Source organism: Zosterops lateralis (assembly GCF_965231275.1).
Source record: "Zosterops lateralis genome assembly, chromosome: 3".
NCBI classification, from domain to species: domain Eukaryota; kingdom Metazoa; phylum Chordata; class Aves; order Passeriformes; family Zosteropidae; genus Zosterops; species Zosterops lateralis.
The window spans coordinates 93,251,910-93,279,775 of record NC_139764.1 but is presented as its reverse complement, the minus strand read 5'-3'; the positions used below and the strand labels follow the sequence as shown (position 1 = coordinate 93,279,775).

General features: G+C 37.6%; 1 protein-coding gene across 1 annotated transcript in view; it reads left to right on the top strand.

Moving 5' to 3' along the window:
* Nucleotides 1-27,866, top strand: part of DLGAP2 (DLG associated protein 2) — a gene marked incomplete at its 3' end in the record, with an annotated part of 81,572 nt that overhangs the window by 14,885 nt on the left and 38,821 nt on the right. Inside the window, exons 2-4 of the mRNA XM_083857598.1 lie at nucleotides 1,899-2,110; nucleotides 17,236-17,383; nucleotides 20,518-20,737. Of these exons, the coding sequence (XP_083713724.1) occupies nucleotides 1,899-2,110; nucleotides 17,236-17,383; nucleotides 20,518-20,737 (580 nt within the window). The remainder of the gene's footprint in view (nucleotides 1-1,898; nucleotides 2,111-17,235; nucleotides 17,384-20,517; nucleotides 20,738-27,866) is intronic.

Genomic DNA, 27,866 nt, shown 5'->3' with positions numbered 1-27,866 from the left:
TCTAATTCAGATTTTTGCAGCTGTTAGTGTTGTCACCTGTAGATTAAAAAATGCTGAGTTAAATATATATATATATTTAGTATTTTAAGTGACTGGCTATGACTACTATGACTACATGTAAATGATCTTTTAGGTCTCATAGAATCATAAAAAATGTTCTTGCAACATTAATCTTACGCATATTTAGTCTTAGAAAATAAATGAGAATGAGGCATCACACTTACAGTCTTCAAGTTGGGGAAGATTTTTGATGCTTCCTTTCCAATCACCATCCAAAGCTGAACAATGTGAAAATTTTGTTTCTTTACATGATCTAACCCATATGTCACTTAGGTTCATATTCTGTCCCATTACTTTGTATAAGAACATGACTCTTTTTTCCCTCTGATAGTTATCTCTAACATTTTTCTGACGTGCTATCTATTTAATCTCTTCTTATCTGATTTCATCTTCAGTCTTTTTTTTTTTTTTTTTTTTTGTTCTGTCTTAAGCTTGGGCTTTTAAATTTAATATCTCTATTTTTACTTGTTCACCCCCTTGTAAAACTTCCTTTCTCTCTTAATCCCTTTTTAGAACTCAAATCCCCAGATCTGTTTACCTGGTGTGCATGGCTAATTCATCTGTCTTGAAAGGGCCACAAAGATGGCAAGCAGATCGTGTTAGTTATTTAAACCCAGTCTCCAAGACTGCTGATACCAATGGGAGCATTTGCTTCAGCCCCACAATGAACTCTGTCTATAGAAGCTTTCAAACATGTTTGACTTGAAAATCTTCATTAGACATCCTGCTTTGCAGAAACTGCTAAATATATGTTTAATTGAGAATTCAAACTTATAGGATATTGGTAAATAAAGGCATTAAACTGCTTAATATAGATGGAATAATAATGTTGATAAAGGATTTGATTCTGCCAAAGGCATCAGTCTTGGTCCACTGATGAACTCTGTCACATCCTACTTTTTAACCATGAATCTTTATAATGCATTTCAGAGAGTTGCCTATATCCTGTAAACTAAGTAAATGTGTAAGTGTGTTTCTGGATTAGAGCCAGAGGACTCAGCACCTTGGAAGATTAAATTAAAAAAAAAAAAAAAAAAAAAAAAAAAAAAAAAAAAAAAAAAAAAAAGCAATTACTGATTTCACTTTGGATTGAAGAATCCACTCCTGCTCAGTTTTTTGGTAATTTGTGGGGAAGAGAGATTTTCATCCACCAGCTGTGGATTATCTGACTACCAATCTTACTATTTGGAAATTCACTTGAAGTGCATAAAAGCAACTGCAACCCTGCAACCACATGTATTATTTAACTGGGTGCATTTCTGATCTATTACAGTGCCTATTAACTATTTTGCAGTTTCTAAATAGAAAAGAGACAAATTATTTTCTTTGTTTTTCACAGAAGTTTGCCCTAAATCATAATCCTATCCATTTATGCCAAGATCATGGCTTAGTTTATCTTAAAAATGCCATTCACCTCCCTGAGGGTCCCTTATAAGGACTGTTGGTAATAAACCCCAAAGTGCTCAGCTCTCAATGAGTTTTAGGTTTGAAATACCTGAATTAATTTACTGTTATCAGATGAAAATCTATGTGCAAACTTTAAGCTGCTTCCTGCAGTTTAGAGCATGTCTACAAATAGATACTGCAGCTCAGCTCACAATCCATGACTTCATTGTTCCTTGGATTCTAACATTTATAAACGAAAAGTTTCCAACTCTGAAATTGAAGTTAAATGGCAAAATCACTTAAGGTTCTTAGAAATCTCTTTATAAGCAATCTGTTTCTGAAGAATAAAAAATTCATTACTTGTCTTTGTAAAATGAAAAATTGAAGGAAGTATATAAGCATTTGAAAATAATAAAACACATTCTGTGTGTGTGTTTTATGGTGTCTGTTAGGTACCTCAGGATGAATGGGGAGGATATCCAGCTGGTGGAAAAGATGAAGAGATCCCGTGCAGAAGAATGAGAAGTGGGAGCTATATTAAGGCCATGGGAGATGAAGAAAGTGGAGATTCTGATACTAGCCCCAAGACATCACCAAAATTAACAGTTCGACCAGAGTCATTATTAAAATCCATTGGGCAAAGACCACTCGGAGATCATCAAAAGTAAGATTCTCTACATCTATCTGGAAGTTGTCATGACTTGGATAGCTTTCTGTCTTATGGGCAACAGTCAGCTTCCATAGGAATAAAAAATATCTGTAGTTTAAAAGGTAATTTTTTGGCTTCATTTTAAATTAGCTACAGTGGTTACTGATGAAAACCTGCCATCTTCTTCCATTCATGAAATAAACCTTCTACTTCTGAATGAGTTTGTTATGTTTAGTGAAGGAAATACATATTTTATGCCAAAAGTTCAAAGTTCAGATTTTTTTTTCTCTAGAAGGATTGGTTTATATTTTTTTTTTTGTTGTAGTTCTTACTTCATTGCTTTCTCTGAAATAGAAAATATTTTCTATTCTATACTAGATATAATATTAAATATATAACTGCACCATATATTGGGCATTTTACACCTTTTTATCAGTGTAATGCTTTATGCACCTGTTATACTATATCATACTCATTTAAACACATTATGGAGGATTTTGTTTGACTGGGTTATTTTTCATTCATACTACCATTTATATTACCTACAATATGGCCTATTAAATAACTAAAGCAAATCTTAAAACTACAGGGAAATATTTAGCTATGTATGTTTTCCAATAGGTCTTTATTTTCCTCTCCTTTTTATCTTTTCAATATATCATTTTAGAAGTAAATTGTAAATATTCTTGTCAGGGAAGTTTGAAAGTGGTAGCCTGATTTAAAATCTGCTGATTCTATTAATGTGACTGGATGTTGTTTATTGTTCTGGTGGTAATACCATATGGTTTACCATAGTGAATCACCTTTCCATAAAATCAAATAAAACAAAAAGCCTAGGCAAAAATCCTTTTGGTTTAATTAAATTGAATTATTTACCTTGCAATCTGCAAGAAAGCCACCAACTTTCACTATTATTGAAGAGAAGAGTTTACAGCTTCATTGCTTCATATTGTACTGTCTCAGCCACTGCCTGGCTGGGTTCTGGGCACCATTGTAGTCCAGGGATCATTCCCAGAGACAGTTTGGTTGCAGTCATCCCAGTTTTGGAGGGTATGTCTTATCTTATTTGTGCCACAAACTGAAATATTTTCTTAGTTACTGTTCTAACTTTCAAGCACTTAGACCAAATATAATATATTCTATGCTGTTCTTTGTTTCCAGCCATGTTTGTGCCTCCCACAAGGGGATCTGGGTAGCAGCACAAATTTTTCAGTGGGTGACAGATCTTGGTGCCTGCCCTAGACCACTACAGCGTATAAACATATTCAGACAGAAATTAAACATAACTAAACATACATATTCAAATAAGGAATATATTTCAAGAAAGCAAGTATTCCTGATTTGTTAAATCCTGAAGGCAGGTGGTTATTAGTAGGCCAATACCAAATGTTGAGTCTTCTGTCAGTTCTCCATGTATTGCAAATACACTACTCAGAATTTAATTGATTGAAGCATGGGTGCACTGCTGATGCATGTACTGGGTTTGACAGCTGTGCTTGTTCATGGCCCCAGAAGATTTTGTGGCATAGTTACCACTAACCAGTCAGAAAAGGAGGAAGCTTTTTGTAATACTGTAAAATATTATTAGGGGTTCTGTTGAAAATTTGTCACTAGCACTAGACTAAGAATAATTGAGCAGCCAGGCAGCTCCTGCTGACAGATACCTTTTAAGTCCTCAATTTTTCCTTAAACTGAAGGGCAACACCTTGAATCTGCCAGCCTAACTGGGTGAACATTCACGGGTTTTTCCAGTGAGCTTCAAGCAGTAATGTGACAACTATTCTGATTCTTGTAAGCTGTTCTTGCAAAAATCTACAGATTTCAGCAATCCTAAAGCAGATAGAAAATTTCCTGCTGCACAGAAATACAAAGTGCTGATCCTAAGCTTGGGTTTTCACCACAAGACATCTCCTCCTATATCTGTCTCCCTGTCACTGAGGTTGTCTTTTCTGTCTGGTGGATGTCTATGAAGGATATAGCAACAGATAATGGTTATGGAGCTTTCCTTTCTCCTCTAGCATGGCTCAGTAATCCCCACTGCATGCTGAGCACCTTTTGTACCACTGATCATGCTGCTGCACCAGAAGCCAGGGCTTTGAACAGAATTCCTGCATGTATAGCAGGGCTGAATGGCTTTTCTGGCATGTGTTATGAGAAATTACATAATTCAAGATGTCAGCTGCATTAGCTGGCTTTTTAGCTTGTTTACCCAGATGGAGGGAGCTAATGCACAGAAATAAAATGGGGCTTTAATTCTCTTAGTCCTCTGCTGGGGTGACAGGGTAGCTCAGAACTGGGGTCTGCCAGAGCACCAGTAGACTTGTAATAAAAGCTGAATATTGATAATTTTGGCAGTATAAAAACATTTATTGGCTGCAAAACAAAAGTAGATGGATTTAATAAGAAAAAGCCTAGTTTTCCATCAGTATCCTGAAAGCGATAAAATGAAAATTAGAACAGCCTTCACTTAACCTTCAACAGACGTTTGACATGTGTGTGTGTTTCTCTTCTGAGTATTATTAGGCATCTTTGCAAGGCCTTTTTTCTCATTTAAATTCTGTTTATGCTTCAACAAAAGTAAGCCCTATTTTACTGGCTTGCATTGCTCAAAGATTCAGCAAATTGAACATTAAAAGTTTCTAAACAATAAAAATGCATATTTGCATCTGAATAAATAAATACAAATAGATACATGGAAATTATATAATAGAAGCATTCAAATTCTGAAAATAATATCTTTTAAGTTGCTTTTGAAAAGGAGTATATTTTACTCCAAGCTGGGGAAAAAAAAGGAAGTACATAGTCTGCCACTGCTGGTTTATAAAGCTGACAGAAGCAGGCCATACACCCAACCCCATCCATCTGATCACCACCTCTGTCAGAGGCATAGCACAGCCAGCAGCATTCCCAGCCCTCCTCCAGCCTAGGCCACCTGTCACACCACTGGATAGTGCCAAGACATGGTTCAGGGACCAGGTCTGTTGGATGCAGACAGAGAGACCTACACTCTCACTGTAGGATAAGAAATCTTGGCCAAAGGGTCAGGTAATGGACCTGGCTTATTTCTGAGTATAGCTATAGCATAAAGGGGCTCAATTTTTTCTAGACTTTTCAAAAATTAAATGCACCTAAATATCCAGGTTACTCACTGAAGATAAATGAATTTCAATGCTTTATATTTCAAAAAGCAAAATAGTATGTTGCACTACTTAGTCCAATAACATCAAGTTGAAGGTCAGTGTAATTTACTAGTATTATTCGGAAATTGCATTTGAGCAAATTATAATGCAATCAGACTTGCTGTGGTGGAGACAGGACACATACCTGAATCTGCTTCCTTTCAACTTTTCATTGTCTTGGAATGGTGCCAGAAGTCCTATTTAATGTGGAAATAATGTTGACTCCCTGGGAAAGTAGCCCTGGGAAAAAAAGTTGATTTTTATATATTTTTTCAAATTATTTTTCACTATTAATTACACGAAATTGTTCAGATGTCAGTTTTTGTATACTAGAAGTGAAATACAAGCCCTTCTATTCAGTCCATTGTTTTCTGCTGTGTTGTGATGCTACTGAAGATGAAGTTAAACTGTGTTGGAAGGTAGTAGTTTGTAGAAGGTCTGTCATATACTGCTAGGCACTTTCATTTCCATTAAAGAGCAAAACAACTGAACAGTTTATGGAATGGAGAGCTGAAACAAAGAGAGTGTCTGTCCAAGTCCTAAATAAGTTTTTCGCAATCCTGGAAGAAAGACTGACCCACATGATTTGTAAGAGTATCCTTCCAACCTAGTAAAAGTCATTTTTCTGTATTTATGACAAAACCAAGCAAAGCTGAGATGGAAGCATCAGAGATACTGGGGTCCAGAAAAAAAAGCTGAAAATAAAGCAAGAATTTTGCACTCTGGAATAGGAGAGCAATTCTGAAAAACTGAAGATAATACGGTTATTTGATGCTTTTCATTTTCAGGAAAAAAAGTACTTAATATACTGATTATGTAAATGAACAGAACAACACTATAGAAATAGTAAATTCCATTTTCAATATCTCCTCTTTGAAGTGTTGTGAAGGACACTGAAAACCATCTCACCATTTAGTCAAAAATGATAACAATAGCATTTAGCTCAAAGTAAATACACTCTATTTGAAAATTATACTGGTATCACTCACACAAATGAAGAGTCATGCTGTGCTGAAGTTTTCCATTATGCTCTGAAGTGACTCACAGGAAACTATGAAGATGAAATAGGTTAAGCTACAGTAAAATAAATTCAGTGACAGCAATGTGTACTTTTGTTTTGTAAACCTCTAATGGCAGACTTTTCTGTTTCTTGTAGTCCAGATACCTTAAGCTGATGGGTGGGTAGACAGAAGGACATATGAGCACAGAGGCAGTACAAAACTGTAGTATTTCAATGAGGAAGGGAAACTACCATAGTACAAATTATTTGGCAAACTACCGCATTACAATACCAGTGATACTTCAAGTTGTCTTGACAACCCAAGATTAAGTTTTTCATGTAATCCTCTGCTGGATTTTGGCCACTGTATGGAATGAGTATCTTAAGTACGAGTCATGCTCACAGAGAGAGAGCATCTGTGCCTCCCTCAGATGTTTAACATCTTTGTTTTGTAGGTTGTTTACACCCATAGCACACCTGAAGAGCATGATGCATGTCCATATTTCAGCCACTCTTACTTAGTCTGGTATCTTAACACAAAACACTTTATTCAGTATTGTAAGCTAATATGTCTAAAACCTGAAATGGTTGACACATTTTCTGGGCTTATAGTAAACCAAAGCAAGAGAATGACCTTTCACTGCTCTGCCTCTTTTCAGAGTGAGAGATTGCATCTGTCCATGGCCACACTAACTTAATGCTTATCTGGACTGTTAACCAAGACATATCCACATGTTCTGTTCTGCAGACTTTATTATGGCAACAAAAGCATTGCCAAAGCACACAGCAAGGGAATTAAACCTCAACCAGATCCGACAGCACTTAGCTGCCAGACCCCTTGGCCCAGGAATCATGGAACAGCACAGGCTCCTCTAAGACATATGGGAAATCTCCATTAAAAAAAATAAAATTCTTTCCTTTTGCAACCATTTCTGCTAACCATAACATGCTTACAACATGAGAAACTGAAAGCCAAAAGAGAAATTTGGAAGTGATGCATAAAGCCAGCCCTGTGGGTTTTCATCCAGCTTTGCTCAGGACAGTGCAGACTCCATTAATCTTTACTGCCAAACAAATTTGTGGGTATTTCTCCTACGACACACCCCTTGGCAAGTGTACACAGAAAAGGCTGTGGTTAAGGGTGCACATGTAGGGGAGTGGGTGTGCTGCAAAAATGTCACAGATTGAGAGTTAAAGCACATCTTTCTTGCTAGAGGAATTAATGTCTTCTTTCATCCATTGCTGCGCACCAATGATCCAAGCCTTTTTTAATTTTTAAGGTAAACTTCAATTTGCCATTAACTCTTCTACATTTTAAATTAGGAATGGTTTTGAAGCTACTCCTGAGAAATATTCCTAATATAAAAGATGAGGAAAATTACTATAAAAGGAACCCTCATCTTTTATATGCTTTTTATTTATCTTTGAGTTTTTTTCCTCAATCTTCTGACTCTAAAAAGCCTCATTACACACTTCATTAGTAGCTTTCTGAGGCCCTATAGTGTAGTAGCATCTACTCAGAGTCTCTGAGGGGTGAAATTGGAGATTTACTGAGGAGAGTTTGAGGGCTAATTACAAAGCCTTATCAACTAATAATGTAATCAGAGGGCCACTGGCATGGCAATAGTGTTCTCTGCTGCAGTCAATAAGATCTGGGTTAGATTAGGCTGCAGGGTTAAGAGGGAATGCTGGTGAAGGGCAAAGAGTCACCTGGCTACCTAGGAAACATCTTTCGTGGGGTCAGAAGACATATCCATCTTTTCTTCCCTTGCAGAATAATAGCAAATGCTCTTAAGCAGTGTTAGGCATCTTGTTCTCTGAGAAGTAGCATAGTGTGAAACACAGGGAGTCACTGAGCCCAGACCTCCTGCCTCATTTTAGTAAATACTAGCTTTATGTTGTAGGCCTGAAATGTATTACCCTGGATTAGTGATGGAAGGGGGATCCTAAGGCTCTAAACAAAGTCCAGAGTCTTTTCAGGCATAAAGCAGGCTTTTCTCAGAAAAATTCAATTACATGATGGATTGTGGTGATAATGCAGTAAGATTCAGGTCAATATAACAAGTACAAATAGTGACATCCAAGGGAAAATATGCTTCTGGTTTTTGGTGCCTATTTATTCCTGCTTCCAACAAATATGTTAGTTTTACTTTCATTTGAAAAGGATCAAAAACTGATTTTCTCATTTGTTTAGTTTTCAATAAAAAACCTAAATAGAACTATAAAGGATGTCTACAGAAACACTCCTTCAGGGAAGGATTTGAAAATTAAGATGCTTTTGGTTAAAACCCCAGAAATTATACATACATACACACACACACACGTGTATATATGTATATATATTCATTTTTTCCAATTCTACTCAATTGCTTCTCCAGAAATTACAGTTTCATTAATATCAACTTCAGCATGAGGGTCACTTATTTTCTTTAGATCTACTTGTTTTAATGGACTTGTATGTGTGTTTAAATTAACCTCATGTTCAGATGCTTTAATCAGTCCTGATAGCCTATAGTCTACACTTGTTCTACCCAATTAGGACTTTTTGCATGTGTACATGTATATTGCACCAAAAGCAAAAAGCAAAAAAAAAAAAAAAAAAAAAGTGAGATAGCTTCCTGAAGGAATTAACGAATATTTCAATTCCACAAATGGATTTTGGAACACATGTCCAATATTTGAGTTCTGCTTAGATCCATAGACCCATTTGCTCAACTGCTACATGATGTTTTAAATGCCCTTTAAGTTTTTGCCACAGCATCTGCCTGAATTTTGCTGATGCTGACTGGCTTGTCGCCTGCTTGTCAGGGCAAGCTCAGAATATTATATTGGAATAAGACTTTTAGGATTAGTTATAGATTAGCTATATGTGTAAATCTGTCACCTTTTAGAAAATTTCAAGTTTAGATTTCTCATATCCTGCTTCTTTTATTATATGCATATTTTGAGTGATTTGGAATACAGGCTTGGGTGAGCCCACATCCTCTCTATCTTTGTAAGGAGTGATCAAACCACCAGACTGTTTAACGATTCTGATGATTTCCTCTCATTCTCTTCTGGTTCACGTTGTACCAAATCCCTAAACACTTACTGACAGTAAGAGTTCTCTCCTACCAGTGATTAGTAGGCATTTCATAAGGATGGAAACAGCAGTCTCCACCTTTTTCCTGGCATATTCCTGTAATAAATCAAATGTTCAATATCTTTCAGGAACACTTTTTAAAAATGTATAGGTCAATGATGAACAGGCATCTAAAGAATTTCATTTGGCCCAAATTCTCATATCTACCAATGATCAAACAGACGATTCAGACTGGCAAATATTAGAAAAAGAATTCTCTGCTACAGATAAATTTATGAGATTTATGTGCACTTTCAGCTTTCTAAAGAGCCAAACTTAATGTGCTATTTGAAAGGGAAAATCAGACTTAATGTCTGCACTCTGAGTTCTCCAATGGGCTGCATGCAGGCACATCTGGGCCCCTTTGCAGAGCTCTATTGACTCCAGCAGGGCTCCATGGAGATACAGTGTGACTTGCAGCTGCTATACAATGGCACTGCTGGCTAAGCTTAATCATTAGATTCTGGTCAATGAGTTATTTCATATATCTGGAAAGACATAGTTAAGATAGATCCAGATAGAGAAATGAATATCCATTGAAATGCAAATCTCTCAATAAAATAGGTTTTGATAACTGCTGCTACTTTGATAATTCTAATGCACCTCCCTTTTAGGTACCCAAGATGAATTCTTTTACAAATTTTATCTTTTTGTCCCAGAAAGATACTTCTGAATTGCATATACTGATTTGAACAGAAGTGATTGTACTTTCTTTAAGTTCCCATTCATCCTCACATTTTTGCACAAATGCAGGCATGATCATGAAAATGAAAAGGCATGATTTTAGAAAATGGCAATTCCAAAAATTAATTTGATGGAACATGGACTTTCTTTATATTGTATAGTCCCTGAATAAACCTGATAAACCCATTCAGAGTCAGAAGGTGACCTTCTTACTGCAACTTTTAGAGGCCTCAGAAGACGTTAATTCACTTTCAGTGCCTTCTTGACCCAGGGTGCACTGGTGGCTGAACATTTGACAGAGAAGAGGTACTCTGGGGAGTGATCACTATTTTGAATGTGAGTAGATCAAGGAATGACCTTGGCAAGTATATTGCTGGCATCACAATCACACTGTTTTAAACAATGGTATTAGGTTTATGACAAGATGTCAATCACGTATTAGAAAATGAAGACAGTAAAAAACCAAAACAAAACCAGCGTGACTGAGAAATCCCTTTCTCAGGAGTCCATTATCCCCCTGGGGTTGTCATGGCTGTCAAGTATTGCTGCTTGGGAATTAGGATTAGGAAGAAGTTAGGGAGCTTCTAGTTCTGTACTCGGCTGTAGTGGGTCAAACTACGACATCGGCACCAGTGATGTCACATTTCAATTCCTGTATCCAGTTTTGGGCCCCTCATTTCAAGAAGGACATTGAGGTGCTGGAGCATGTCCAGACAAGGGCAGCAAGGCAGGTGAAGGGTCTGGAGCATAAATCCTGTGAGGAGTAGCTGAGGAAGCTGCGGGTGTTTAGCCTGGAGAAGACAAGGCTCAGGGGAGACCTTATCACTCTCTACAGCTGCCTGAAAGGAGGTTGTAGCCATGCAGGGATGAGCCTCTTCTTGCAGGCACCAAGTGACAGGACATGAGGACACAGTCTTAAACTGCACCAGGGGAGTTTATGTTGGGCATTAGGAAGAAGTTCTTCACAGAAGGAGTGACTGGGCAGTGGAATGGGCTGCCCAGGAAGATGGTGGAGTCACCATCCCTGGAGGTGTTTAAGACGACTGGACATGGCACTCTGTTCCATGATGTAGTTGACAAGGTGGTGTTAGGTCATAGGTTGAACTTGATCTCAGAGTTTTTTCCAACCTACTTGATTCTGTGATTTTGTGATTTTTTTTTTGTGTTGTTTTGACTCTGGACTAACTATAAGATGTAAAACTCCACTATTTTCTAATTCTGGCATTTCAAGCTGTCCTAAATGTGAGACAATATTGTTATCATGCATACTATTTCACCGAAAGACAAAACGATTCATCTTCAAAAAATAAGCAATGTTTGCTTGAGTCCGATGCAGTACTGTGTGTTGTAAGTCTATCTCACAGCAATACTCATCATGCGACAGTGCCAAGAGACTTCAGGAAACATTCCACAGACCATCCTGGGTGTTCATCAGCATCTGATCTCAGCAATGACAAAGTATGGGCCAAGTGCTACACAAAGTGATAGATTTTGACTGAGTAGTGTGGAGTACTGTGGCACACATTGCAGTGGGAATGCCTCAAATCCCCCAGTGCCATATATGAAGTCACTGTGCTACTTCAGACACTGTCCATGGTCCCATAAACTTTCCAGAAGTTATATAAAACAATAGAATTTGGGGGAAAAAATTAAATCATGTCAGGTCTCTCTTATTTATGAACTAACTTACTCCTTTAATAAATACACAATTAAAATAAAAGGAAATAGAGGGTTAAATATTAGATTGCTGAAGATGAGGAGAGTCTTTCTGTTATCGTTAGTTAATGGCCTTCCCTTATCATTAGTTAATGTGTTATTGCAGCTATTGGATTAGCTTGCATTATTATTCCTTTAATTAAAACATGTTCCAAATAGCTCTCTGATTTTCCAAGTCTTCCATTAGAAATGCCTAAGTTAGGAAAAGATAAGGAGATGTAGACCTCCTTTTCCATGTCCTGAAATCTATTCACAAACCTTATGTAGTACTTTTTGATTGCAGTATATGAAAACTTAAATTTCTTTCTACATTTTTGACATAAGTCCTGTTAAGGATGACTACAAGACAAGGAAAAGCACAAATTTAAAATTGGGGATTTGGAGTCAAAAGAATTTTAAAAGGTCCTCCTTTTTTGTTTCTTTGGGTTTGGGGTTTTTTTAGCACATCCTGTTGCTTGTTGCAAGGGTAAAGTAACAGGTGCTTTCCTGGAATTATTTCCCGCCGTTCTGCTCTTAAATTTTACTCCTGATGAGGTGTGGGCAAGAACAGTTAGTTTGTACAAGAAGTCAAAGATGTTTTAGGTTAGTGATAGCCTCCTAAGTGAGGGGGTGGGATAGGGACTGTATCAGGTGGAGCAGGACTTTGGTGACAAAAAAAAGTGTTAGGGGTACTTTTGAAATCTGCAGAGGACAAGAAGGATAAGTGGCCCAATGCTGACTTCTGGGGGATGTTTTCTTCTGGGGGAAGATTTTGAACAGGAAACTGTGAACTGGGACTTAAAAAGGGAGCAGTAAGGACTAGGATTTGGGGGGTCAAAACGAAAAAGAGATGTCCTTGGGGATTCTGGTAAATGTGCATTCTGAGCCTGGAGGAAGGGTCAGCTTTCAAGTAGGAGCATCAGGCACCTGAGGTTTGGATACAGAAACCTGAGTTTTTGCAGTTTACAGAAATGCAAGAAAATGGAGACTGTAATGCAAGATTCTTAGGAACTGCCAAGGACTGCTTTTGGACTTCTGTCTCTTCCCTTATTCTTGATCTATTTTTTGTTGGAATATGCAGCCTAACCTCACTGTCAGGGTGACAGGCTATCCCAGCTATGCTATCAGGCAAGCCATCAGTTATACTGTCCCAGATAAGCATGTCATGCTATAGCTTACTTTATCTGGCTCTAATACAGTATTTTTCATCCCTGAACACACTCGGGCAATCTGCTGAGTGCTGAATGCACTGTTGCAAATTTAGCTATCTTCACTGGGAGCCCTTCACTTTTAGAGTGGAGGTTCTCAACAGCTGCAAGGTTATTATATGGAAGTGCTTTTCCCCAAAAAATTTCTATAGGCTTTGAGCCTTTCTTTCAGCTAAGATATTTCTCATTAAATTTAAGACCTCTGCCTGGCTGCCATGAACTTCTGAAGCCAGTGGAAAATGGAAAGTAACCCTTGGGGGGAGAAAAGCTTTTAAAGGACATCTCTTCCTAAAATCTAGTCTATTCTAAAGCAAGTGGGAAGAGAGCAGACCTACTAATTTAATTTTTCCTATTAGTCTCACCCTATTCCTTTTTTCCATAGTATCGATTTTTAGAGCCACCTCTTTGATGTTACTGTGTGTATTTGTTTAGAAGTCCTGGAGATGATCTGTTAAAATATCTCATTTGCACATGCTTGTCTTGCCCTTCTGCAGTGATCAGCTGAGATATAAGATCATCTATTCTGCTACAGAACATAAAAGAAAATTATTTTCATTTTTCAAAGCTGAAAAACTTTGATGTTTTGGAAATGAAAGCCGAGGATTTTGTTTCTAAGCTTATAGTTAGAGTGGATGTCATTAAAAAATCAGCATTTAAAATGGCCAGATTCTGATTGTGTTTTCTAGCATTGTTGACAAGCATGAGACTTCCTTGAGCAACAGATCATGACATTTGAGAACAGCTTCCCCCTGTAACTCTGGGATTTCACTTCTGGATCATGTTTATAGAAAGGTCATAATTTTCACCATGTATCAACACATTTATCCTAGAGGATAACTTTGAGATTATATCTTAGAAATAAAAACTAATAACTTCTATTTATCAGGAAAATTTCAAAGTGTTAATCAAATTAGTGTAAAATTGCTTTTATAGCCTTTTATAGCTTTTATATGTAACATTTCTTCTACTTTGCTACAGCTCCATGGATTAATTAATCTCATCTGATAAATGAAAAATTATTTAACTATCAGGTAATATCCAAACTCATTCATCAAAACTCAGCTGCTTAGAAGTACTATGGAATATTTGGCTTCTTTCCGTAAGAAATTGCTGTAAAAATTGTTGATGGTATTTAATGACACCAATGCCTAAGAAGGAACCAGAATGTGATTAATCAAATACTAGGTTGTTAAGCATTATTTAGCAAAGGAGACACTTATTAGAATCAGGTTTAAATTAATTAATTTTAAGTATTTAATACAGTAGTTTCTATAAATACTATTAATTCTATTCCTTCTATCTTTTCTTTATGTGGCCCATGTTTTAATGGAATCTCAAACATCTCTTTAACAAACTGTTTATGAACTCAGAATCTAGATTTTGCCACCTGATGATGACAAAGCAGAACACCCAGGAGGGATTTATTTGTTTTGAAAAATACTAACGTAACAACATTAAAGCGATTATTGATAATACCAGACAGATTAAAAGTCTCTCTGTCCTCGTGAGAGCCCACCCAGAGCAGTATAAATACATCAGGAGTCCTCAGCACAAGAAATATGTGGACTCCTTAGATCAGGTCCACAGGAGGCAAAAATGATCAGAGGGCTGGAGCACTTGTCCTGTGGAGACAGGCTGAAAGATCTGGGGATGTTCATCCTGAAGAAGAGAAGACACCCTTGCAACCTTCCAGTACTTAAATGGGGCTTTGAAAGAAGAGGAAGAGTGACTTTTTACCTGGGCAGATAGTGATAGGACAAGTGGTGATCAGTTTTGAACTTAGAGATTTACGTTAAATCTTAGGAAGAAATTCTTTACTGTGAGGGTGGTGAGGCACTGGCACAGGTTGCCCAGAGAAGCTGTGGATGCCCCATCCCTGGAGGTGTTCAGGACCAGGCTGGATGAGACTTTGAGCAATGTGGTCTAGTGGGAGATGTCCTTGCCCTTGGCAAGGGGTTAGAACTACATGATTTTTAAGGTCTCTTCCAAGACAAGCCATTCTGTGATTCCATGAGTAAGTAAAGCATATGCAAAAATCAGAATGACACGGAGCAGTCGATCATCAGCCTATTATAGAGGAAAGGAAGTTACATCCAGTAACTAAATGTGTATAGTGAGGCTTTACACCACTTTGCCTAATCTATTTGTCTTCATACCTATGGGAACAAAAAAAAACAGCTCTTGTTTTTATCATCTAGAACCAAATTAGACCCACTATCAGACTGTTATCTTAATCATAGAATCACTTTGACTGTAATGACTTAATTAACCTCTGAGCACATACCTGCAATAATCACATACATTTTCATTTTGGTTTCAGCAGTTATAGCATAGTTTCTACATAGTTTACCTCTGGCATGAGGTTACAGAGACATTCCACAGAAGAAACTGAATAGATAGGAAGAAATTAAATGGTTTTTTCTCCAGGGAAATTTCATAGGATTTTGAATGAACACCTGTCCTGAACAAAGATGAAAACAAAACTCATCCTTTTTTTTTTTTTTTTTTTTTTTTGCTTCACCAGCTCTGTTGCTCTTCTTTGGATATGTTCCAGCAAATTTATTAGGAAAAATTTCTTCATTGAAACGATTATCAGGCATTGGAAATGGCTGCCCAGGGAAATGTCTGAATCACCATCCCTGGGGGTGTTTAAAGGACACGTAAAGTTGGTACTTAGGGACACAGTTTAGCAGTGGACTTGCAGCATTCAGTTAACATTGGATTCAATGATCTCAGACGCCTTTTCCAAAGTAAATGATTCTGTGAATCTAAGGCAGATGCGCTGAGAAAGCAAAGCTATGTCTGTGTTGACTCTGAGATGGGACAACACATGGAAATGCCTGAGAACAGACCTCCCAAGTATAAGGGTCTCTAAATCCCATCTGCTCTAGCAGCTGGTGGTGTGGGGGAATACTGGATCATCACACATCAGACATCAAAAGACATGACCACACAGGGATATGGATCCCAGTACTCTGCTTTTCAAGGCAGAGCCATGATAAAATGTTTGAGATTCCTCCCAGAGTGTCTTTAGGGGTTACATCCAAACTCAGGTTGTGTCTGCTCTATGAGGAAGGCTGAGTTCTTCCTCAAGCACCAGCCTATGGTCATGCTCAATGTTTGATAAATATGGTCTGAGAAACAAAACCCTGGTTTGTGTTTCGTCTTGTGGCAGGAGTTGAACCTCTGGCTTACTCGCTATGTGGTCTGGTTCTTCTGAGAGAAAACTTCACCCTTCACAGGGAAATTTCCAACAGCTCAGGCACATGTCACAGACACTGCTGAACTGACCAACTCTGCCAACTCAGCATGAAGTAAATGTATGGCCAATATTAGGCATTCAAGCGGAACAAATCTACTTTCCCAGAAACTGTTTTCGTTCAAGCTACCTTTAAGGAATAAATATAAAAGCTGCTTTTTAACCACATGAAACCAAATATCATCTGGGACATTCATCCATTTCTGCGCTCATGTGCAGGGGAAAGTTCTAAAATCTGATTTACAGAGGTTCTGAGAACTCTGGTGTACCAGAGTTTAATTTTTTGTATTCAAGGCAATGTACTGCACTTTTGTCATGTTTATTTATTTTCCTGGAATATTAATACATTTAAAACAAAACATGAATACTAGCATACTCTTGGTGTGAAAGCATACTGGCAAGGGCTCTGTGTGGTGTTATGGTCCCAATCCTGCAAAATGGGAAACACGTTGTAATAAAACAATTTCTAGAGCTTCTCAGAGCTATGCAGTTGCTCTGAGCACCTTATTAATTTATTTTTTTAGCTGAACTTGGGATATTTTAATCTTTTGTAAAACTATCAGTTCTTTGAAGATAAAAGGGCTCTTGATGTGTAAAACCCTGATGCAAACCAGATTACAAGTAGTAGATTTTATATATGAAGAAAGATTTTTAGTTACTTTGGTTTGTGCTTTAGCTCTGTTTTTTGTTCCTGTTGACCTTAGACATTGTCTTTTAGTAAAGTTCAACATTAATAGCCAGGAGGATTGAGGATGTTTAAATGGAGCAAAGACTTAAAATTTCATACCATCTAGGTAGCAGACCCATAGACAGAATTCTTATGTTTGTGCTAAGACGTTTGGCTACAACAGATCTATGATGCTTTATAAAGAATAAGATTTGGACCCAGGGGAGTGGGTTTGTGTGTCTCATACAAATTACTGTCTTTAGTGTCCTAATTGATTCCATCTGTAGTTTTACACCCTTTCCTTTTTTCTTCCTCTTTCCTTTGTAGTCAGAGCTACCTTCAAACTGCAAGTGACGTGCCTGGGGGTCACAACCTGGATCCCTCTGCAAACTACAATTCCCCAAAGTTTCGCTCAAGGAATCAGAGCTATATGAGAGCAGTGAGCACCCTCAGTCAGGCCAGCTGTGTTAGTCAGGTGGGAACTTCTTGTTATAATTTTTCTTATAGGTTAACTGCAGATGTGAGACTTGTAACTAGTGGATGGTTTTAGGGTTTTTGCATTTTTTAAATTAATATCAAACTGAGGATGTGAATTGTGGAAGTAATTCAGTTCTAAGGAATGTGACTCAAAATTTCAAGAAAAATACTGAATGCTAGAGGCAAAGAGACACTGTCAAACATATTTTCCATTTAATTTTTCATTAAAAATATAAATACTGGTGGTTTTATTTTCAGTACGTATTAAATATTTAAATGTTAAGAAGATTCAGACTGAGCATGAGGAGTACACTCCTGCAATACTCATCATCTGAAAATACCGGCTCTGATTTCAGTAGATGTGGGTTGCCAGATTAAGATATAGACTGAAAAAAATCATGTTTCAAAGGAGCAGTGTTTCATCTTAAATCAAGTCCCTCACTCTTCTTGGGTGAAAGAATAAATCCTATCAACTATTCTATATATGGGGACTCCTGAAAAGGTAGAATTTTCCTCCCTGGCAGCTTTATGTCTGTTAGTTAGTGCTAACTCATGGTAAAGTGAGGTCTGAATCACACTTGAACTGCAATAAGCCGTAAGAATTATGTCCATGTTCTACTTAGCAGAGGGCTTTACATAAAACTCCCAATGTTTTAATGTTTATTGGTCCTGACTTTTCTTCCCTGTGTTGTTTCATGACAGATGGACCGTGCCCTCTTCTCAGACATGCTAGTTAATACTTCTTTGACCATTTAGTGAGCCACCTAAGAGTATACGTACACAATGGTTATGTTAAAAGAGAAATCTTAAAGCAACTTCATTCATATTCAATTTGTATTGCATGGCTATTCAGGCCTGGATTCAACTCATCTAACTTGAGGCTTTTAACTGAGGCAACAGCTAAAGCTTCCTCTGTAGTTAATGGAGCAAAAGAGTTTCTTCCAGGACAGTGCACATCCCGAGTGGGCTGAGAGCCCTCTGGAAATGCTTGTCAGTCTCCACTGACTGTAGAGAGCTGGGAGGAGCTAGTCACCCTTCAGTCAAATTCCTTAATTTATGTGAGGTAATTCTAAATATAATCTTATGTAGCACACATTAGAATTAGAAACAGTCAGTCATTTTCCAAACCTTTCACTATTGTTTTCACAGCTCCCTTGTGAAAACTGTTCCGTTCATTCTGATGCCTTGGTTTTTATTACACTGATTTGGTTATTTTGTCTTTTTATTACACTCTGCTTTTGAGAAAGTTTCGTGTGTATTAAATGCTGCATTCAAATCAAAGGCTGTTAGCTGCCACCCAACAATATTCTCACATAGAACTACTCCAACATCTTCTGCCTCTTTGACCATGTTTGCACAGAGATGTTCACTGAGGTGTCCATGATGATTAATTGGTTTCAGTAGAAGTTAAAATTCTTCATTTCAGTGTGCATTATCTGGAAGGTGTCCACAATAGATTTCATTTGCAGGTAGATTGCTCAATTGGCTAGATTAACTAAACCTGCTGGATACAGCTCCTTGCTTTTTCAGTGTTCACTAACCTATGCAACTTTGTGTTAGCCACACATTTCCTACCTCACAGTCCAGCTATTCCCAGACCATTAATAAATACATTTAATAGATATTACCCAAAGCAAATATGTTAAAATACCAAGTTCTGAACATTTGCTGTTTCCTGTTCTTTTTCCATGACACCATCCTCCTCTTGTTCCATCTACATAAAAGCAGTTTGTATAATTTGTGGTATTTTTTATGCATTTTTGTTGTGAGATCCTTCCTTTTTCACACCTGACAAAGGGTAGACTCAAAAGAATGGTGAATTCCATTGATTATATTTTTAATTTAAGTTTGAAAACTTTTAATATTCTATTGTCAATAACCTTAGTTTGAAAGAAGTGGCTAAGACTTACAGAGTTTACAGACTAAATTACCATGTATTTCCTGATCAACAATATTGCAAAGTAGTTCAGAGTAAGATTTTTTTTTTATGTCTTTTAGATTGCATTAGTCTACTTAATTTTATTGAAAGCAAATTTTATGAAGACTAACTTTATTCTTTTCAGAAGATTTTTAGTAGCCAAAAATGTCTTGCACAAAATTAAAATGCTAGTTATTCATTATCATCAGAACTTCTCTATAAAATTTCCATTTACTTAACCAAAACCCTAAAACATTTTAAAACATTTGATGGGACTCTCTTTCCATAATGAATAAAGTACTAGGAGCACTTAACAGCTGTATAGGAAAATTAATATCAACTAGATGTGCCATTTATTGATGCCATAAATTTAACTTGGAAAATTATTTATACCGATTCCAATTTCTAGCACTCGCTTTTTAGAAAAAAAATTATTTCCAGAAAGTCATGCAATTATCTGTTCAGTCTTAACTTCCTGTCTATTTTGGATAAACAAAATATTGAATTATTCAGGTACATTTACAGGTAGCTAGAACTGCCTTCAGTGAATCTTTGAAAAATGCTATAGGTAGAATTAAGGCACTAATCTTCAAAACAGCAACATATGGTTACCTACTGACAGGTTCCCCAAGCCTGACCACTCTGCCTTAGCCCTGTTTATCATGAAAATTGCCTCTAAAACAGGCAGAGTGTTGCATCATGCCCAACATGCAAGGCAGGGCTAGCAGGTAAATGCTGGGTCCTCCTCAAGCACTGCAGGGAGCTGGAGCTGCTGCTGAAACACCCCAAGGAGACAGCCTGGTAGAGGGTCCAGGAGGCACAGCTGGGCTGCTCTGCCAGGAGGGGTTCCACAGCACACCTGCTGGTAGAAGTGTCAGACTTTATGTAATGCTGCTGAAGGAAAGGTTCCTCCATGGCAGTGAAGGGCTAACCCAGTTAACCAGGGAGTGAGTTTGGCTTGTGTCACTTCTCAGCTATGCCAAAAGATATTAAATGTAACATTAATGTGTGGCATGTGTGATGCATTTAATATAGATGTGTAAACAGCTGATATAAGTTAAACAATGTGAATGTGATCAGAAGGGGTTACTACATTTTAACTATTTGCTAAAACAGTTCTCCATCAATGTACAGGTGTCCATTTGAGATGTTGAGGCCGTGATGATCACAAAAAAGCAAGTCAAAAATCAAATGCATTGTTGTTGTTTATTCAGATGAGTGAAGCAGAGGTTAATGGACAATTTGAATCGGTGTGTGAATCAGTGTTTAGTGAAGTTGAAGCTCAGGCAATGGATGCCCTTGACCTCCCTGGATGTTTCCGAACAAGAAGCCACAGTTACTTGCGTGCCATTCAGGCAGGCTATTCCCAAGATGATGAATGTATACCTGCGCTGACATCTTCCAACATCACCTCAACCATCAGGTCAACCACAGGTAAGCAACTCTCCACTGACCCTTCCACTCCTCTGCATGTAAAAACATATCAGCTTGTTTTCTAAAAGGATGTTTGACACCAGAAACATTTTCTGTCTGTAGAGATATTGTTTGATACCAGCATTCTTATGTTTGTGATACTGTATCATTGTGGCTACCTCTTGGAATAAGCTCCTTCTGGAAAGAATCCTGCATGCATAAAGTAATGGACCTGGATTTTTGACCTCTGTTTCACATATATACAGTTATCTAGGTGCAAATATAAAAATGCAAGTGCAAATGATATAATTTCTATATTGTTAGACATTTATGTGGCTTATTGATCAAGTAATTGATCTTCTAAATGAGATTAGTTGTGCTAATTTTAATTTAGGTTGTTAAAGTACCGAAAGAAAGAGAAGCAAGATTAAAAAAAGTTTGGTCTAAATACTCAAAGGCAGTAAATATAAAAGGTAATTAATTACTTTTAGGGAAGGTGTAACCAATTGTGTCAGTGCACTGAATTGTAAACGTTTTGGCAAGCTTCACACATCTGCTATTAGTCATCAGTAGCCATTAGCATCCATTGTTATAACACTCACTGTTAAGATCTTTTAACATTCTTCTGGCAGCTCTCTTTTTTCTTATTAGTTGCTTAGCAAAGACAATAGCTTTATCCATTTTGGAATTTTAACAGGTATTGGTAGAGAAAAGATTGCACAGAGAGCCATTAAATAATTAAAATTAAATCTATAGGAAATATGTATTCTTTGTAAACTGATCCAAACTCACTTCTATATTTCCAAATATGTTAATGCCAGTTCCTAATTATGACATTGTCCTTGCCATGTACTGTTAAGTTGTAGTGCAGGCTACCCATCTACAAAAGGTAAAAATGAGTTCAAAACGCATAATACAAAAATACTTTTTAAATTATTTGCTTGACGCATCTGTTGTATAACAGAACAGTGGGAGCTTAGAAAGGAAGCTGTGGTTGAATAACATATATTTGCATTCCAGAAGTAGCATAAAATGTTATTTTATCTTAAGCATAGTATTTTAATTGTTACATAAAACTTTGTGTAAAACTAGAAATTGTTGCTTCAGTGCTCCCTCTAGGGATGTTTCTTTTCGTTGATTAATAGAGATGCTATCATGGTATAAAATGAGATCTTATTGCTACCCCAGAGACTAATTTTCATCTTTATCATATATTACTGTGTGCTCACTATGAAGACACCTTCCATGGCAAAAGGCACCAGTAGATGCTTATTTTGGAGTCTGACTCCATGTAGTGAACTGGAATATTTTCAGAATTACCTTGGTTACCAAGTGGATTGATTTTTACCTAATTTGTCTTGGGTTTATATGGTACGTAAGACCAAAATTCTCAATGAAAAGAACTTATTTTATTTTCCACAGTTTGACAAAGCTGAACAATAGAATATTTTGGGGAAAATAGGTAGTAAGATGTTTGCATCACAGTGTTTTCAGACTTATGAAAAATGTTTTGCATTGATTAGTAGTCTGGTGGTTAAATACTGTGGTTTGGAAAATTTTAACCTTCATTTCACACAAAACTTCTCCCTCATCTCAGAAATTTTCTATCAGATAAATTTTATTGCCCACAATGTAATTATCCTTCTTCTTTGTTGTGGTGAGGTGATATTGAAAATCTGGAGAGATAAGATTATTTGAGGCATTTTCCTGATCCAGAATTATTTCCAAGCCTATGGACTACAGTTCTGAGTGTGATTCTGTAATTAAAATATCATCTCTGTGCCACTGAGCAAGTTTGTCCTCAGCTTCTTTATAAGGTAAATATGCAAATGAGAAATAAATATCTGATACACAACAAGAGTAAGGATTATGTGATTCACTTTTAAGGGAAATTCCAGTTGCCAAATAAGTCTTGTTTTTAAAATCCTAGGTGCAATGCTTCCATTTTTCTCTCTTCAGCCCTCGTCCCTTTGGAGGGAGATGCTGCATTTCCTATACTTACTATAATTTTTACAAAAATCTTATTTCTTCATCCATTTCTGAAAATTATAAAAGAAAACAGTTGCCTGAAATGTGAAAATGGTGTTGGCAGATATTTGACATTCAAACGAATGTCAGAAAGGTCAGAATTTCACATCAGCTTTTAGTTCCAATTCAATCTTATGAATTCTTAGGAAAATTACATTAACTTCTTTTTTGCTTCTGATGTAACAAATTCTTCTTGGCAAAGAAACTAAAGGATTTTTTTAGAAAATTAACAGTAATTTCAATTTAATTATTCCATTCAGTTTTAGTTTTATAGGTCATGACTGCCCCTTATCATTGTCGTAAAGCAATTGATTCATAACACATAGGCTTAGCTAATAATTAATTCTTGTAACTAAAAATATAAACCTAAAATAAAATAGTAGTGTTTGATCTATGAATTCAATTACAAAAGTATAGAAAATATATTTACAGCGTGCATTTTCCTAAAATATTCCTAGATGTATTAACAGCTTTCAGGAGGTTGCAACTATAATGAATATTATGAGGGACATTATTAATGGACTCTGCTAACAGGATTTTCTAATAGATGGAAGAAGAACTACCAGTATCAGACTCTTCTTAACTGCATACAACTTTACAGAAAATGCCCAATGAAACATTGATAATAAAGAACACAGAACTTCTGCATGGATTCATGTAGTTTAGTTAGTTGTGGAACCAGTCTTCTCCTCCGAAGGAGATTGTGACCAGGCCTAGGGCACTCCCTGTTGCCCCAGGTGTAAATGAATAAGACAAGTCACAGTGCAAAGGAGGCACCCAGCATTGCTGGCCCATTGTAAGCTAGGCCTGGCCTCTGTGTGACCCCTGCTGAGACTTGTTTCATTGAGGTTAGGGCATTTCTAGCCATCACATTTCATTTTGTGAGGAGATAATGAACCCAGTAAAAGATACTTGATGTTAAAAGCCCTGAATGGCAGCATATGCTTTTTTTCTCTGAACCGTATCCAGTCACAGCTGTCAGATGCACAGCTGAGAAAATACAGCTCCAGCTGCTGCTGCCTCCCACCTCATTCCTCCATCACAGACAACATGTAATTTCCTGAATGGGAAGTCACTGAGTGCAGTAGTCATCCTAAGTGCTACTGACTTACACAGCTCTGCCACTCCTGCAAGCAATGCTTCACTTTTCAGAAAGAGTTCATGAAAACTGGGTCACTTTCCCAGGTAGTGCCAGCCCGCTTCCCTGTTGTCTAAGCACATCATCCCCCTGTCAGCTCGGCAGACTCCTTCCTGGTGACACGCAGGGAGTGTGGCACAGTGCTGTGGGAAGCACAGGCTGCTGGAGGGGTTGGGGCTGAGCCCACAGCGAGCTCTGGCTGTAGAATCCTGCTGGAAAATGGAGGGCAGGCAGTAGGTCAGGAGCAGTGCTGCAGTAACACCTCATCCCACCTGCAACACCTGGCTTCTCTTACTGAAAAGTAGTTCAGATACTGTGGTACAACACTAGACAGTACTATGAAAACATAACCAACAAGGACATCTGGAAGATATTAATCACTCTGTCCCTCGTTTCCCCCTTGTCTGAGAAGGTCAACTTATTTTTGTTACAAGTTCTGCATGTAGAGAGAGTCCTTTATATTAATCACTCAACATGTTATAGACTATTTCAGGACATTTCCTCACAGGATTTTTTTTTTTTTTTTAACTATGAATGCAGAAATACTAAATTGCCATGGTAATGGAGGTAGCAGTTAGGATGGTCTCTTGTGAAGCAGAAGAACATGCTAAAATCCCTTCCCTGAGAGAGAGAGAATAACTTGGTATTTGCACTTCTGGCCAACTTGAACACCTACTGATCATCTGTTCAGATGTGGGCAGGGACAGATTTTTTTCTCCTGATAGCATTATATACATTGTATAAAACACTTTCAACTTTATTGAGAGAAGCACTTCCTCCCTGGATCACTGCTCAGGATGTTTACCCAGCAGGTGGAATATCTTCCCAGTGTATATTGCTTTTATATTCAAATAGAAATGGCTAGCCAGAAATACTAAATATGTGACTCGATCAAATGTATGAAATCCTTCTCCAGCATCAAGCACAGACTAAGTGGCCTCTGCTAAATTCTCTGGGTTTTAGTCTGATGAATAAAAGAGAGGATCATTTTCAGTTTCTTAAAACTACTCCACGTGTTCCTCTAACCCAGATTTTTTGGCTACAACAATATTTTTTACTAGATTAATGATAAATGAATGGATTAATCTTAAAAAAAATCCACCTAGCTATGGACTTCAGCACAATGGGGACTTGGGCAGGGTACATAAAGGCATCCTGGATTTCTGTGCCATGTTAAATGTCAGTCCAAAGAAATTTCTCCCACTTTAGGGATTTCCTGCTAATCTTGAGAGAAATTTAGCATGAAGCATTGCTGGATTTAGGGAATACAGTTACTAGCTTTAAGTTGCCAGTATACTGCATAATTTTTTTTAATTCTTCTAGAATATTTAGCATAATGCAATCTGTCAGATTTATCCAACCTTAATGATTCTCTCAGTTGTGCAAACACCTCCTTTTGTCTGATTCATAGTAGGTAGCTCAACTAAGCTCATGCTTGCTAAAGACTTCACTGAGGAAGGTGAAAAGTAGGTAACTGTCTTTGGGCCATTTTACTTTTCTCAGTCAGCTGGACTCTACTTGGAAATGAGTAAACTTCAGAGAATTCCACATTTACTGAACTATTCAGCATTAATTCCAAAACCAATTAATTCAAACAAGGTCACATTGGATGAGGGAGTTTTCAATTAGAGCTCCTTCAGTTACTCAGGATGCCTGAAGAATTGCAGGTTTCCCTTCACCTCACTTCAAGCTCTTTTCAGCTTTCCATTTGCAAATAAAGGGCTATGTAAGGTGAATTTTTACAGCCCATGTTTGAGATTTAGCCACAAAATTCTCATGGTCAATGAACTGATTGCATAATCATGTACTTACAAAAAAAAAAAAAAAAAAAAAAAAAACACACCCAGATGAGAATATGATATTTCACAGAGAAATTGTACTGTACCATGGCATGGCTACCCTAAAGTAATGATTCACTGGTTGCTGTCTGAACACTAATAACATTAGTTATTGTTTTTAGGTTTTGCTGGTTTGTCAGGTTTTTTGCCACTTATGAAGATATCAAAGATGGGAAAAAGCCGTGGTGCTACTACATATGACACCCCCATTCATGAGAAAAAACATAGGAGTGTCAGGACTGCTTAGCTTGGGGAAGAGAAAACTCTGAAGGAATTTTATAGATGTATATGAATATAAAAATTGAGGAAAAAATGCTCTTCAATTCTTAAAAGGAAAAATATTTATGAGCAGTAGATGTGTGATTTTCTTTTATTTCCTCAAGTATGAGATACTTTATCCAGGTGGCTGTTTGGATCTTCTTAACCTGATGCACTATGGCTAGGAAAACCAAGGAAAATGGGGAAAAATTTATGCATGAAGCAACATTTCCACAATTTCAGTTCCTTCTGTAGAAATAAGTGCTCTGGCTGAGAGGATTTTACTGGTATCCTGTAGGAGAAGGGAATACAGGTGACCTTGCCCCTGAGAAGTAACAGCTGTGTTAATTACTCAACACAGCTTCGCCCCTGATGAGTCATAGTTGTAGCCAATCAAGATAAGTGTGATAAAAGGGTGTGGGCTAGCTGGGGAGGAGGAATCATGAAGAAGAAAGAACGAGAGGAACTCATGAAGAAGGATCATGGGGAGAGAAAATCACTACTGTGAGGTCAGTTTGGGTCTGCAGTTAGAGCATGTTGTTGGAACCTGCAGTCACAGCCTAGATGGGTAAAAGCCTGCAGTCAGAGTCTGCAAACTAATACCTGCAGTCACAGTTTAGCAGGAAACAACCAGCAGTCAGAGGCTGCAAGGGAAACCTACAGTGGGAGCTTGCTACAGCCAGAGTCAGTGAATAGTTGGAGTCAGGATGGCTGAGCTGCAAAGAGGAATAAGAGGGCTGCTGCAATAGTATCCATTGCTAAGTAATAGCTAGCAGTGGAATGGACAACAGGTGTTTTAAGAACACAAAGCATTGAGTTCAAATAAGATATAAAAGGCTATGTTATTAACCATAATTTATTATGTTGACTTTCCTTAATTACCGTTGAGGCTCTATGGAGTTATCTGACACTAACTCTCGGCAGGAAATGCCATCTATCTCTGGGAGCATTTGGGCATCCTGAATTACTCCTTTGATGCTGTGCCAACTTGTGTTCCTATACTTTGAGAATAAATTTTATCCTAACAAATGATGAGCTCAGTTCTACACTTGGATACGCTCATATGATTTTCATTGCTCTGGGTGTATCTGGAAAGCATAATTAGTCCTTAATTTTTTTTTAACATGTTGACGTTCTGCTGCTATGCTGACACTGCTGTTCAAGAACAGCTCTACATGGTAAAAATGGCCCAGAAAGTCACTAGGATGAAGGTGACACAAACACTTTGGTTCAAGGAGTTTGCCAGGGGGTTGTCACAGCTGTTCACAGCTCTGGGATTCCTGGAGATGGAGTAAGGCTGTGCTAATCAGGGCTGCCTGGCCTCTTCAAGCTGATGAGGCATGAAAGCAGTTGGAGCAGTGGCCAGGAGCTTTTCATAATTTTCATTCTCCCTGGTGCAGATTATCTTCAGAGTCAAAGATAAAAAATTAAGTCACTGCCTTCCATTTATGGTTAGTTTAAAAATGTGTAATGAGTGTTTCTCTCTTGCTCCTGCTGTTCTGTGCTTGATAAAATTCCTCCATAACCCACTGGATTTGCCAGACAGCTGATTCTTTTTTTTATTAAAAAGGACACCTGTGCTGCCTCCCCTGGCAGAATTTGGCATCAAAGCTGTTCTGCTCACAGAGTTTTCTCAGCTATGTTTTCTTTATGGTATTATAAGGTAAAAAAAAAAAGAAGAATTTATCAGAAAAATATAACATGCAAGGAGCATGATTCACTGCTCAGTTTGAACCCTTCCTGACATGGTAGAAGCTGACAGTAGCAGATGTAAATCTCAGCCCAGCTATTTACCCTGAGGTTGCCAGAGGGCTTTGTCTGTGCAGTTGAGGGAAGCACAGAGGGTGGGTCACCCTGGAAGCACCAGCTCATTGTGCTTCCTTGTAGT